The 13,116-nt window shown below is 43.3% G+C and overlaps 1 protein-coding gene across 1 annotated transcript; it reads left to right on the top strand.

The window, feature by feature from the left end:
• The first annotated feature begins 2,988 nt into the window (after positions 1 to 2,988).
• On the top strand, positions 2,989 to 11,208 carry usp12b (ubiquitin specific peptidase 12b). The gene is made up of 10 exons (XM_052061646.1): positions 2,989 to 3,157; positions 4,380 to 4,460; positions 4,534 to 4,617; positions 4,696 to 4,825; positions 6,576 to 6,877; positions 7,954 to 8,030; positions 8,654 to 8,737; positions 8,817 to 9,014; positions 9,097 to 9,175; positions 10,213 to 11,208. The coding sequence occupies exons 1-10, from the start codon at positions 3,110 to 3,112 to the stop codon at positions 10,312 to 10,314; spliced, it is 1,185 nt and encodes a 394-aa protein (XP_051917606.1). The 5' UTR covers positions 2,989 to 3,109; the 3' UTR covers positions 10,315 to 11,208.
• Positions 11,209 to 13,116: the final 1,908 nt, after the last annotated feature.

Genomic DNA, 13,116 nt, shown 5'->3' with positions numbered 1-13,116 from the left:
GACAAGGAGGAAGGAGGAGGCAAACTTCATTCGCCAGACCGCCCCCCCAGGAAAAGTGTGTTTTTTTAAAAGTCCATTTTAGGTCGATTCCAGTGACAGTCCTAAGTAGGGTAATCTTAAATACTTATGTATTCAAATAACTATTGTATATTTATATACAGTATGGATATAATTGAGTAAATAGTGAGATATTTCATTACTTCCCCAACTTGTAAATTTCCCCAGTGTGGGACGAATAAAGGATATCTTACTTGCGTGAATCGTTCCCATTCAATGACGGTGTGAATGATTGTTTGTCTCTTTATGTGCCCTGCGACTGACTGGCGAGCATTTCAGGGTGTAGTCTGGTTTTTGTTCAGCAAATTTAGTCATTGTGTTATATAAAATGTTATATATCAAAAGTACCAGAGGTATCGCTACTCAGTATCGAAGAGTGAATATTCGTGCTAGAATCGTTCTGGGAAAAAAAAAGTGGTATGAACAACCATATTTCAAAACTAACTGAATTGAATAATGACATATAAAAATATTTTAATAAATACCTAAATAAGCAAATTGGATTAATTACGTGAAACTAAAATAAATACTCAAAGATCTAAATATTAAATTAAAAGACTTAAATATTGAAATAACCATTGAAATAATTTTAATAAGCAGCAAAATAACCAAAACACAACGCGTCATTATGTATTGATGAAGCTTCACTCAAGTTTAGTTTTTTGTTACACGTTCGTAATCGATAATCTTGTTTTTTTTACTTTACTGAACAGATCAATCCATTAAAAATATCGTTTTGGGAGAAAGATGACCTCATACAAAACAATCTATCAGATTTCAAACGTGGGAGCAAAAAACTCCCAAATCATCACTGACTTTGAGTCCGAACACGAACCGCAAATTAATTTGCAGAGGAATTTTATCACGTGTAGAAAACTAAGGAAATATTTTCACGTATGTAAGTTTCGTTATATATATCAGTTTCGTTCTCTGAATCTCGTACAATTTGTGTGTTGTGCAAAACAATCAGTCACGATAAAGATGAACACCTATGTTCAAGATAAGTGAACACCTCATGATGATGAGAAACGTCAGGTCGTCCCTGATAAATTGAATGCATGCGAGGTCAATTCCACATGGCCATTACTCAACTGGGCGGTGTTTTCAGTTTTCACTGGAAGCCATCTTTTCAGTCGCATCAACAATGTAATTGTTCTATTGCGCCTCGCCGGACTTCATGGAATTTTTTGATAAGAACTGTGACCAATATAAAGAAAATAAAAACTGACATCGTTTAGGCACCGCCTGCCTTTTCTATTCTGATAACAAGCATCCAACATATCATTCGTCACTGCACGGCAGGTTGTAGCGTCAAGCGACACGACAACGTTTTAAACACAATCCAATGAAGGAAGTCTTGTCACTTTTACTTCAAAATAAAACAATATTAAAACTTATAGATGAATATAATAAATAACATAGCAATAATAATAATAATAACAATAACAACAACAATAATAATAATACATGAAATAACATTCGAGCTGTGAGGAAAAAAGTGACGTAGGAAAACTTGAGTAGAAATTACGATATCCATCCATCCATCCATTTTCCGAACCGCATGATCCTCACTAGGGTCGCGGGGGGTGCTGGAGCCTATCCCAGCCGTCTTCGGGCAGTAGGCGGGGGACACCCTGGATCAGTTGCCAGCCAATCACAGGGCACACGGAGACGAACAACCATCCACGCTCACACTCACACCTGTTCAATCAGCCTGCCGTGCATGTCATTGGAATGTGGGAGGAAAGCGGAGTACCCGGAGAAAACCCACACAGGCCCAGGGAGAAAATGCAAACTCCACACAGGGAGGCCGGAGCTGGAATCGAACCTGGTACCTCTGCACTGTGAAGCCGACGTGCTAACCACTGGACTACCGGGCCACCCGAAATTACGATATGAATTGTTAATCAAGTATGATTGTGAATCGTTAAGGGACGAGAGGGGGGAAACGTGGCGTACCCTGTCTAGCTTCACAGTCGTAGTAATCAGGGCAATCGAAACATACACATAGATGTAGAATATTTAGATATACTGTTTTGGTGTACGTTAGCACCTCGGCCATACTGGATATGTCAACTCTGGCCGTTTAAAAAAAAGGTTTTGTTTTTTTAGGAACAAGGTTGTTCCATTCTGGAACAATCTTGGTAGTGCTGTTGTTAACTCTCCCACTCTGGCAATTTTTGAAAGGACGGTGCGGCTCAACAAGGTTGGGGTTAGGAGACCGCATAGAGGCCTACCTCAGTCCCTGCTGGTCAATGTACGGTACTTGTTTGGATGTGTTTTTTATTTCTTTATTTGTTTTTGGGGTTTATAATGAATATTCACGTGTTAATGCAGTGGAGACACATAAACACGGGTAAGGTAACATTAGTCAAAGGCACAAATTCTTCCCAGTCTGTGCAAGACGAGTTATAAGTTGTGTGTTTTGTTGTATTTTATCTTAAATGTTTTGTAAAGCGCTTTGTTTCAGCTGCAGGTGTTATTAAAGTGCTATATAAATAAAGATGTATTGTATTTTTGTTTTTAGATGTATGTATAAGATTTTGTTTGATGTTGCTGATTGCAATGTTTTGTTTATTGGCTGACAAGGAGAATAACAATAATAATAACATTGTTGGCATAACCACAAAACCTTCACCGCAGTGACCGCACTTCAAAAGTCAACAGTCGCATTAGCATGAGTTTGAATGTGATTGGTTAATTCTGAACACAGCCACTTGTGCAAACAAAATCTGAGTTCATTTTTTAACTTCCTCTTTCATATAGATTAAATTAAAACGAAAATACACGAGTCTGTCCCCCTAATCGGGTTAGTAAATTACATTCAATCCAAAAATAAAGAAGGGACTTTGGTGTCGTTGGCCCCATCCAATGTGGCAGCAACGTAGACGTATGGTTAAGTGCTTCAGGGGTAATCTTGTCTAGGTGCATGATACGTACGGGGCAAAGTAAGCGTTGAAGCCCAGAAGCTTTCTAGCCTCTCCCGGAACTGGGCAGCCGCATCGGCTGGACATTACACCGTCAGGGTTTGGTCCAACATGGCGGCGAACGGATGGAAATACTGATGACAGTCCGAAAGATCGCCTCGATTTGTACGATGGTAAGGATTTGGCGTTTTGGGCTCCGTTCTTGGCTGTCGGCGATGGGCTAGCTGCCGCGCTAACTTGCTTGCTAGGCATCCACTACATAACAACAACACACTTTGAATGCTTAATTCAGTACTTTTGCTTTTGTATCCATGCCAGAAGCGTGAGCCCCGTAACACATTACTGCTCGTATCCACTGCCCTGAGATACTATGTTTGGGTTAAAGTTGATTCTTTCCCCTGGTGATGCCTGTTGGTTTGGACGTTAGCACGATCAGCATTTCCACCGCCTGTCATGTGATGGAAGCGGTTACGTTTCCAAAGTGAGATTTTGGAGCTGCTGATCAACATGTGCTTCGTGTGGAGGTCCAAGTTGAAAAGGGGAGAAAAAATAGAGCCTCAGGTGTGCTTGTTGTCTTTACTACACAGATTCCCAATCTGCCGCGAGAGACGATCCAATCACACAATTTTATTTCATAGGTCGCGAAATAACGGGTTGCTAACCGATGTTGGCATTTGTACAGCACAATATTTATGTGACAAGGTTTTCCCCAAATTACAGTTTTTAAAAACTTTAAGTCTGGTTAGCTAGAATGGCTTCAAGTGGTGTCGAACGTAGCAAGAATTTTGAACATTGGATGATGGGTTCCAGAGAAGCTGAGTTTTTGTCTCGGTTGAAAAATCGGTGGCCTTTTGGGGGACATTTTGTGTGACATCGCCCATAGAAAATCTCTATGCAGTGTAAAACAGTAGAACTTGATTATTTGTCAGCATATTTCCTTGAGAATTTGCTTTCGTCTACTTACTGGGGTTTCTGCTTATTTGATTGGCCAACAGGTTACAATTAAAACTGTCCACCAATAAGCTTGCAGGGCCAAAATTCCACGGGGTTCTTTAAGGCGATTCATCAGAATTACCATTTCAAACAGGGTGGCTTGCCACTGAGACAGTGCAAATGGAATGTAATTGGTGAGAAGGGCATAGAAAGGTAATGTACTTAAGTCATCAGTTGATTTTCCTGAATTTTGAAGGATTTTAGAAGCATTTTTAAAGAACATTTCGCAAAGGGCAGCCACTTGTCATGTTGCTACTTTATGTTGAACTCAACAGGCTCACATTTCTCACAAAGCAAAAAAACATTTGCTGCTAAATTAAGATGAAATGTTCTTCACTACTCAGACTGACATTTTGGTGACGTTCTGTTGGATTGCTTCTGAATTTTATTTTCCCTCCATAGGGCGCCAATGCCTCTGCCTTAGAGAAGGAGATTGGACCAGAACAGTTCCCCGTGAATGAGCACTACTTTGGATTGGTTAATGTCAGTAATCGGTGGCTACGTCTCCACTTTCCAGGGCAATTGGTTACAACAAAGTTGTCTGTCTGTTCCCCAGTTTGGCAACACGTGCTACTGTAACTCGGTGCTGCAAGCTCTCTACTTCTGTCGCCCATTCAGGGAGAAGGTGTTGGCCTACAAGGTAAAGCGGCATTACGGTGAGGCTGGCGGAGTACCGCTCGGCTTGCTTCTCTGACACCTGCAGGTTATGTGCTCGCAGGTGCAGCCCCGACGCAAGGAGTCTCTGCTCACCTGCCTGGCTGACTTGTTCAACAGCATCGCCACGCAGAAGAAGAAAGTGGGAGTCATCCCTCCGAAGAAATTCATCTCACGGCTGAGAAAGGAAAATGGTGGGCACTTTTTAGAGACTGAACTGTTGATGTTGATTGACTAAAATGTCAGCTCTGATTTGGGGGAGCAGGGAATGATGAATTTGGTGCCGTATGAATAGTGTTGCTACAGTTTCCTCGAAATATTACTTGACTGATTATGTGCTTGGAAAGTAACTTAATCGATTACTTTCTTTTAAAAGTAACTGAACTTCAAGTACAAGTTACAGTAAATTACATTTAGCAGCTACCAACAACCGTCCTTAGCATAAAAATGACACTTTTGCCTATTTTGACACTTTGATTGGAAGTGCATTTTTAAACTGACATTTAAGAAGAGTAACAGTAATACATTTTCTTTTAAATTAATTAAATAAAGACACCCACCGGCCATAAATATTTGTTTTTTTTTTTTAAATTTCATTTTTTGGATGTCATTTAGCAAATGGGCTACTTGTTTTAAATAATACAAATAAATAAATATATCTTTCAAGACTTTACTTAACATATATATATATATTTAAATCTAATATAAAGAGTATTTCTTACTTAATTTAACTCTTCATGTACTGTTGTACTGGCAAAACTCAACATTTATAATGTCCATAGTTTACAATGAATACATTTAAAGACCTCCTGACATAGTCACAATCTGGTGGGACTTTCTCTTTAAACTTAATGTATATTGTGCTGCGATAATAAAAAATATATACAGTATATATATGATATGATATATGTGTTAGGGCGGCCCGGTAGTCCAGTGGTTAGCACGTTGGCTTCACAGTGCAGAGGTACCGGGTTCGATTCCAGCTGCGGCCTCCCTGTGTGGAGTTTGCATGTTCTCCCCGGGGCTGCGTGGGTTTTCTCCGGGTGCTCCGGTTTCCTCCCACATTTCAAAAACATGCATGGCAGGCTGATTGGGCGCTGTAAATTGTTCCTCGGTGTGCGTGTGAGCGTGGATGGTTGTTCGTCTCTGTGTGCCCTGCGATTGGCTGGCAACTGATTCAGGGTGTCCCCCGCCTACTGCCCGAAGACGGCTGGGATAGGCTCCAGCACCCCCCGCGACCCTAGTAAGGATCAAGCGGTTCGGAAAATGGATGGATGGATATATGTGTTATTGAAGCACTCTGTAACAGCACATTATGCATAAAAAAGTAATGATAATAAAACTTCATCTTTTTGTTTTGAGCTCACAAACTCCAAAGATCGACTGTATTTCCAGCTTCCAAACATGACACTCTCTCCCCGTCCTCCCTTGCCGTTTATGGCCACGCGAGTCGTTAATGCGCTGAAAACGATAATGTCACTCCCTCTGACTGGAATGGGAAATTGAATACGGCCACATTGCATTTCACCATGTTCCAATGAAATTGACCTCGTTTAGTGAGCACTGAGCATGTATTTATTATTCATTAACTACTATTCGTTTTACAATACAACCCGTGCATGAGGGAGGCACCGTGGCTTAAAAGTTTAAAGTGTTGTAAATTTGTTCTGACTGCTGTATCCCGCAGGCGAACGCTGCCCCTTTTAGAAATGTTGATGTTACTTACATATTCCTCAAAATAACACTTTGTGGTATTTGGAAAGTAACTGTAGTCTGATTACTTGACTGGAAAAACGTTCGATTAGTCGTTACACCAAAATTGTGCATATTTGGAGTTACACATTCGTAACGCGAGAGAGGGGTTGGGGTTAACTTTTGTCACCCATTTGGTGCAATATAAACTAAATGGACTTGACTCGAGCACGTCCCGCCTTCTCCGTGCAGAACTGTTTGACAACTACATGCAGCAAGATGCCCACGAGTTCCTCAACTACCTCCTCAACACCATCGCAGACCTGCTCCAGGAGGAGAAGAGCCAGGAGGGGCAGCAGAATGGAAAGTTGGTGCAGAATGGAGGTGGTGGAGGCGGCGAGGTAGTCGTACTAGGAGGAGGTGGAGAAGAAGGAGGAGGCGGAGGAGGAGGAGGCGGAGGCGGCGAAAGCGGGAAGGAAACGCAGCAGACATGGGTCCACGAAATCTTCCAAGGAACGCTAACCAACGAGACACGCTGCCTCAACTGTGAAGCAGTGAGTGACGAACTAATGCCGCTCTCTCTCAGCTCACTTGACATGAAATGTGGGCCATGCGTAGTTAAAATTTTATGCCAGTTGCCGCACGTCGCTGTCATAGATGGACAACGATTCCCACGTTCTTAAAAAATTGCTGCTTCCCCCAAAAGCTTTGTAATTGCCTTTCTATGCCTCAAGATGGTGGCAATACACTACTTTTGTCTAAATCAGGGGTGTCCAAACTTTTTGCCAAGGGGGCCAGATTTTATGTGGTAAAATGTCGGGGGGGCCGACCTTGGCTGACATTCTTTACATTGAACAACAATATTGTTCAACAAATTTTAGTAAGCACATTTCCATTTTTATTTTAATTTCAACAATCTTAAGAATTTCTTTTGGTTCATTTGAAACAGGAATTTGAAATATGACATATCAGTCAATATAAACACGGAGTGATGTCTTGTTAACTCGTGAGTGATGCCCTCTAGTGTCTAAATGCTATTACTCATTTAGTGAATGCTATTACTCATTTAGCCACTAGAGGGAAGCAGTACTCTATGAAACATCACTCACCAGTCTACGAGACCTCAGTCAATGCAACACGTGTTCCATTGCGCCCAACCTGCGGGCCAGACGGCACTGATTTTATGACAGGGGCCGAGGGCCGGATGAAACTCGACCGCGGGCTGGATTTGGCCCCCGGGCCGGACTTTGGACATGCCTGGTCTAAATGAAAGTTCAACTCACGGAAAATATTTCTTTGGCGCCAAAATGCCACAGGATTTTGGCACAGCACTACTATTTGTCTAAAAGAAGCTGCTCTATTCACTTCAGCTTAGGTCCGTGACACCGAGATGCCAAAAGTTAATACCCATGCTTGCTTTACTCCGTGTTTTTTTTTTTTTTTCAATGAATCAATTTCGGCCCGGTTTAGTGATATTGGATCATTTCCCACGGCACCAGTGATGGATTCTCAAGCCCCATGGTTGGGAATCACTGGCATAAGGTATCGAAACTGCAGCGAGAGGACTGCATTCGTGCACTGTGTGCGTGAGGATGATGGTGATAGTGATGATGTCATATCACTGTTGCAGGTCAGCAGCAAGGATGAGGACTTCCTGGATTTGTCGGTAGACGTGGAGCAGAACACATCCATCACGCACTGCCTCAGGTGATGGCAGCCTCTGAGCATTTATTCCTTATCCAGGATGTACTAAAGCACTTTTTGGTGCACTGGTATCACCACTGGAGTGCATTAGTCGAACAACGTCACGTGACTCGTGAGGCAAACCGTGACATCTGCATGCCACGAGCATGACTAGTGAAGCACTAGATGTTAACGATTACAAATTTAGGATGTACACAGACCGCAGAATTTTCCTATTAAGGTTGGCATTTGTTGGCCAAAAGTGCACAAGTAGTGAAAAATACAGTGGTTCTAATATCGTGCCCAGGTGGTTCTATAAGTGTGCCCAATTGTGTAATTTCTTGAGGACAAATAGTTGGGCGTTTTTGGCCCCCCCCCAAAAAAAACGACCATGTATAGTAAGGCATTTTTGGCTGAAAAAAAAAACTGATCATGTATAGTAAGGCGTTTTTGGACGAAAAAAAAACTGATCATGTATAGTAAGGCGTTTTTGGCCAAAAAAACCCCAACCATGTATAGAAAGGCGTTTTTGGCCCGAAAAAAAAAAACTACCATGCAGACTAGTGCTCGGATCTTAAGCAAGATCACAAGAATAAAGGATCCATGTGACCTTGGCTATGTGGCCGTCTCCTTTTTGGACCTCGCAGGGGCTTCAGCAACACGGAGACTCTGTGCAGTGAGTACAAGTACTACTGCGAGCAGTGCCGCAGCAAACAGGAAGCCCAAAAAAGGTTAGCCGGTCGTCCTCCGTTGTTGTTTTTTTTTGGCGGCTTGGCTTGTTGCACGGGTTGACAGGTTTATGCTGCTCAGGATGAGAGTGAAGAAGCTGCCGATGATCCTGGCGCTGCACCTCAAGCGCTTCAAGTACATGGATCAGCTGCACCGCTACACCAAATTGTCCTACCGCGTGGTCTTCCCTCTGGAGCTCCGTCTCTTCAACACGTCAGGGGACGCCACCAACCCGGACCGCATGTACGACCTGGTAGCAGTGGTGGTGCACTGTGGCAGGTGTGACCCGACCTTCGACTTACGGCTCGCCTTCTCTGTCACTTTCTGTCTCACCCCTTCATGCCTTGTTTGTCCTCTTCAGTGGGCCCAACCGAGGCCACTACATCACCATCGTCAAGAGCCACGGCTTCTGGCTCCTCTTCGACGATGACATCGTTGAGGTGCGTTCCCGGGGCCTGTCGTGGCTTTGAAATTTCTCCTTCCAGCAAGCAGCTGGCAGTTAGTTGTCTTTGCGTCTTTGGCCTCTGATGCCAAATGATGCCTTTTGTAGTTTGTAACGTAGTCTTACAGAATATGTTTGTTTGTTTTTTTTTGGTGGGGGGGGGGGGGGACTGGTACGCTTGAGAAATTAAAATTTGAAATGAAAATGACATTTTTTGCCACCACGTGTGGCAGGTGACTCATCAAGTCTTGGAAAAAATTCAAACCAATAATTAAGGATGGACAAGTACAGGCGGCCTGTTAGTCCAGTGGTTAGCATGTCGGCTTCACAGTGCAGAGGTACCGGGTTCGATTCCAGCTCCGGCCTCCCTCTGTGGAGTTTGTTCTCCCCGGGCCTGCGTGGGTTTTCTCCGGGTGCTCCGGTTTCCTCCCACATTCCAAAAACATGCGTGGCAGGCTGATTGGACGCTCTAAATTGTCCCTAGGTGTGAGTGTGAGTGCGAATGGTTGTTCATTTCTGTGTGCCCTGCGATTGGCTGGCAATCGATTCAGGGTGTTCCCCGCATACTGCCCGAAGACAGCTGGGATAGGCTCCAGCACCCCCCGCGACCCTAGTGAGGATCAAGCGGCTCGGAAGATGAATGAATGAATGAATGAATGAAAGTACAGATACCGGCATTATTTGAAGCTATCGAGTCCTTACGAAGGATGACGATACCTGCCACTGATACTGAAGGCAAGAAAAGAAAATCTGACATTGAATAAACCAGCTTTACAGCACTATACAGCGGCCGTTTGACAAATCAGTGACTCTGTCATTATGTTTTTTGAAATTTTATGTCATATTTAGCGGGTTTGGTACTTCGTGTCGCCAATTATGAATTGCAAAATGGCTTGTGAACTATTCCAAAATATTAATTGTATTTCAGAAGATGAATTGCTTTCTGGAATGTTGGAAAGTTCTTCCGTAGTTCAGCGTCTGGCCGGCATCCAAACACCAGGTTTTTCTACAAACAATCTTGTGTTATTCTTGCAGAAAATCGATGCGCAGGCCATTGAGGAGTTCTACGGCCTGACGTCGGACATTTCCAAAAACTCTGAGTCGGGATACATCCTCTTCTACCAGTCTAGAGACTGAAGCGACCCGTCATTGAGAACCATGTCACAGCGGGCATCAGGACAGACCATTCTGGCCTTTTTTTTTTTTTTTTTACCCGCGAAGGCGGAGCTTAGTGCCACATCGCTGGCTGGGAATGGTAGAGACATCCCAGCGGCCTCGAGGAAGACGGACGTGAGCTTTGCCCAAGCTCAGCAACTGACAGGACTCCTATTCAATGTGCATATTCAAGTGTGTGAAATTAGCCGGGCGGGTTTCCGTTTAGCGACACGCTAATGGCCCACGCGGCCCCTCCCTCCCAGGTGACTCCAAAGAGGTCCAAAGTGAACTTCCAAAGTCTTTGTGTTGCGTCTCACACACGTTAACATCGCCGAAGGGCTTCTGGCATGCCGCTGTTAACCCGACACGAAGTCGTTCCGTTGCCAAGCGGCAAACACTCGTGGGACGGCGACGGGTCCAAGCAGAGCACGACGGCAGTCGCGCTTCCTTCCACGCCTGCTGCACTGAACTGTACAGTAAACCCCCCAACCACCGCGCACATTTTAGTTGACTCTGCTTTTTGCAGCAGGGTCAACATTGCAAAATGAGAATGTGTTCTCCGTTGCCTTACCTCAACAAATAAAGGTTCCATCAATCGACAAGCATTCGGCTTTGGTGGCTTCAAAGTCAACACGTGCTAGCGAGCCACACGCTTGCACTCAAAGTGCACAAATTTAATCAAGTCAAATGACATTATTTAAATATTCATGTTATGATGAATGTTTCACTTATTTTACTTGAATGTCACACTTGACGAATGCCCCTGGTCTCCCATTGTTGGATATGTGAGACTTTTTTTTTCTTTTGGTGAGAGTGCATGTGTAAATATATCAAGTGGTTATCGGAAGCGATAATAAATGTTCGCTTGAAATTAAATGGAAGATGGAATTATTCAGCGTATGAATCATTATAATTAAGCATCGAATGTGTACTGTGCAGACTACAGCAGTGGCGCTTTTTATTTGAAAAGGTGTCAAATGTTGCTCTGTCATGGTTACTGTACTTAATTTGAATATGTAAAAAAAAAAAAGTTGAAAGTGAGTCAAAGGCAGTGATGTGTTCCTCGAGCCGGTCCTTGGCCTCGAGGACCGGCTCGAGGACCGAAGGGCGGTCCTTGGTCCTCGGCCTTGGCCTCGGAGTCAAGTCCTTGGCCTTGGCCTTGGGTTGCTGGTCCTCGGACACAACGAGGGATGAGACCCTCTAATCCAGGGGTGTCCAAACTTTTTGCCAAGGGGGCCAGATTTTATGTGGTACAATGTCGGGGGGCCGACCTTGGCTGACATTCTTTACATTGAACAACAATATTGTTCAACAAATTTTAGTAAGCCAGTCCGTTTCACATTTCCATTTTTATTTTAATTTCAACAATCTTAAGAATTTCTTTTGGTTCATTTGAAACAGGTATATCACATGCAACTGATTATTCACTTGACTTTTTCTTAAGCGGAAGTCTCCTGAGTGCAAATTGATTGATTTGAAACATAAAATGTATCACCATGACTTTTCAATAGTCACAAAACCTTTGACTCGAACAACAGGGAAATGAACAAGCAATACACATATCCACAACTGCAAGGATCATTTGAAATATGACATATCAGTCAATATAAACACGGAGTGATGTCTTGTTAACTCGTGAGTGATGCCCTCTAGTGTCTAAATGCTATTACTCATTTAGTGAATGCTATTACTCATTTAGCCACTAGAGGGAAGCAGTACTCTATGAAACATCACTCACCAGTCTACGAGACCTCAGTCAATGCAACACGTGTTCCATTGCGCCCAACCTGCGGGCCAGACGGCACTGAACCGAGGGTCGGATGAAATTCGACCGCGGGCCGGATTTGGCCCCCGGGCCGGACTTTGGACATGCCTGCTCTAATCCTTCGCCCACAGGTATAAAGTGGGCCAGAGGCCCGGATTCGGCATGAAGCTGGCACAGCTGGCCTTGAGTCGGCAGTGGCATAATGCATGTGGGCCGAACACGGCCCAGGAGTGGCAAAGGAGGCACTGGCTTGACTCTGGCAAACCAGATGAGGGCCGGTTGTGGAGTGAAGTATTTGGGCCAGAAATCAATTTACAACTCCGGCCGGTATATGGCCAGTCAGTATTGAGCCACCCTTAAATGTAGTTTCAGATTTATTTTTTCAACACACAGCCTTGTTTTACAATTGTACACCGATGCATCGTCTAAAAATGCCTTACTATACATGGTCGTTTTTTTTCGAGTTAAAATGCCTTACTATACATGGTCGTTTTTTGTTGTTGTTAAAACGCCTTTCTATTCATGGTCGTTTTTTTTCGCCTAAAAACACCTTACTATTCATGGTAGTTTTTTTTCGTCGAAAAACGCGCTACTATACATGGTCGTTTTTTTTTCCAGCTAAAAACGCCTTATTATACATGGTTGTTTTTTTCGGCTAAAAACACCTTACTATATATGGTTGGTTTTTTTGTTGTTGTTAAAACGCCTTTCTATTCATGGTCGTTTTTATCGCCTAAAAACACCTTACTATTCATGGTAGTTTTTTTCATCGAAAAACGGCTTACTACACATGGTCGTTTTTTGGGGCTAAAAACGCCTTACTATACACGGTCGATTTTTTTGTTGTTAAAACGCCTTACTACACATAGTCGGTTTTTTTTCAGCTAAAAACGCCTTACTACATACGGTTGTTTTTTTTCGGCTCATGATGCCTTAATATATATGATCGTTTTTTTCGGCTCAAAACGTGCTACTATACATGGTCGGGTTTTTTTTTCAGCTAAAAACGCCTTATTATA

Source organism: Hippocampus zosterae, chromosome 1, assembly GCF_025434085.1.
Source record: "Hippocampus zosterae strain Florida chromosome 1, ASM2543408v3, whole genome shotgun sequence".
In the NCBI taxonomy this organism is placed as follows: Eukaryota; Metazoa; Chordata; class Actinopteri; order Syngnathiformes; family Syngnathidae; genus Hippocampus; species Hippocampus zosterae.
Note: the sequence above shows the minus strand (reverse complement) of the source record. Positions and strands in the feature narration are given on the sequence as shown.

Coding starts and splice junctions, on each gene's coding strand:
- usp12b (XM_052061646.1), top strand. CDS start 3,110: ATGGAAATACTGATGACAGTCCGAAAGATCGCCTCGATTTGTACGATG. Junction 4,618..4,695: donor AGAAGGTGTTGGCCTACAAG/GTAAAGCGGCAT, acceptor ATGTGCTCGCAG/GTGCAGCCCCGACGCAAGGA. Junction 9,176..10,212: donor TCGACGATGACATCGTTGAG/GTGCGTTCCCGG, acceptor TTATTCTTGCAG/AAAATCGATGCGCAGGCCAT.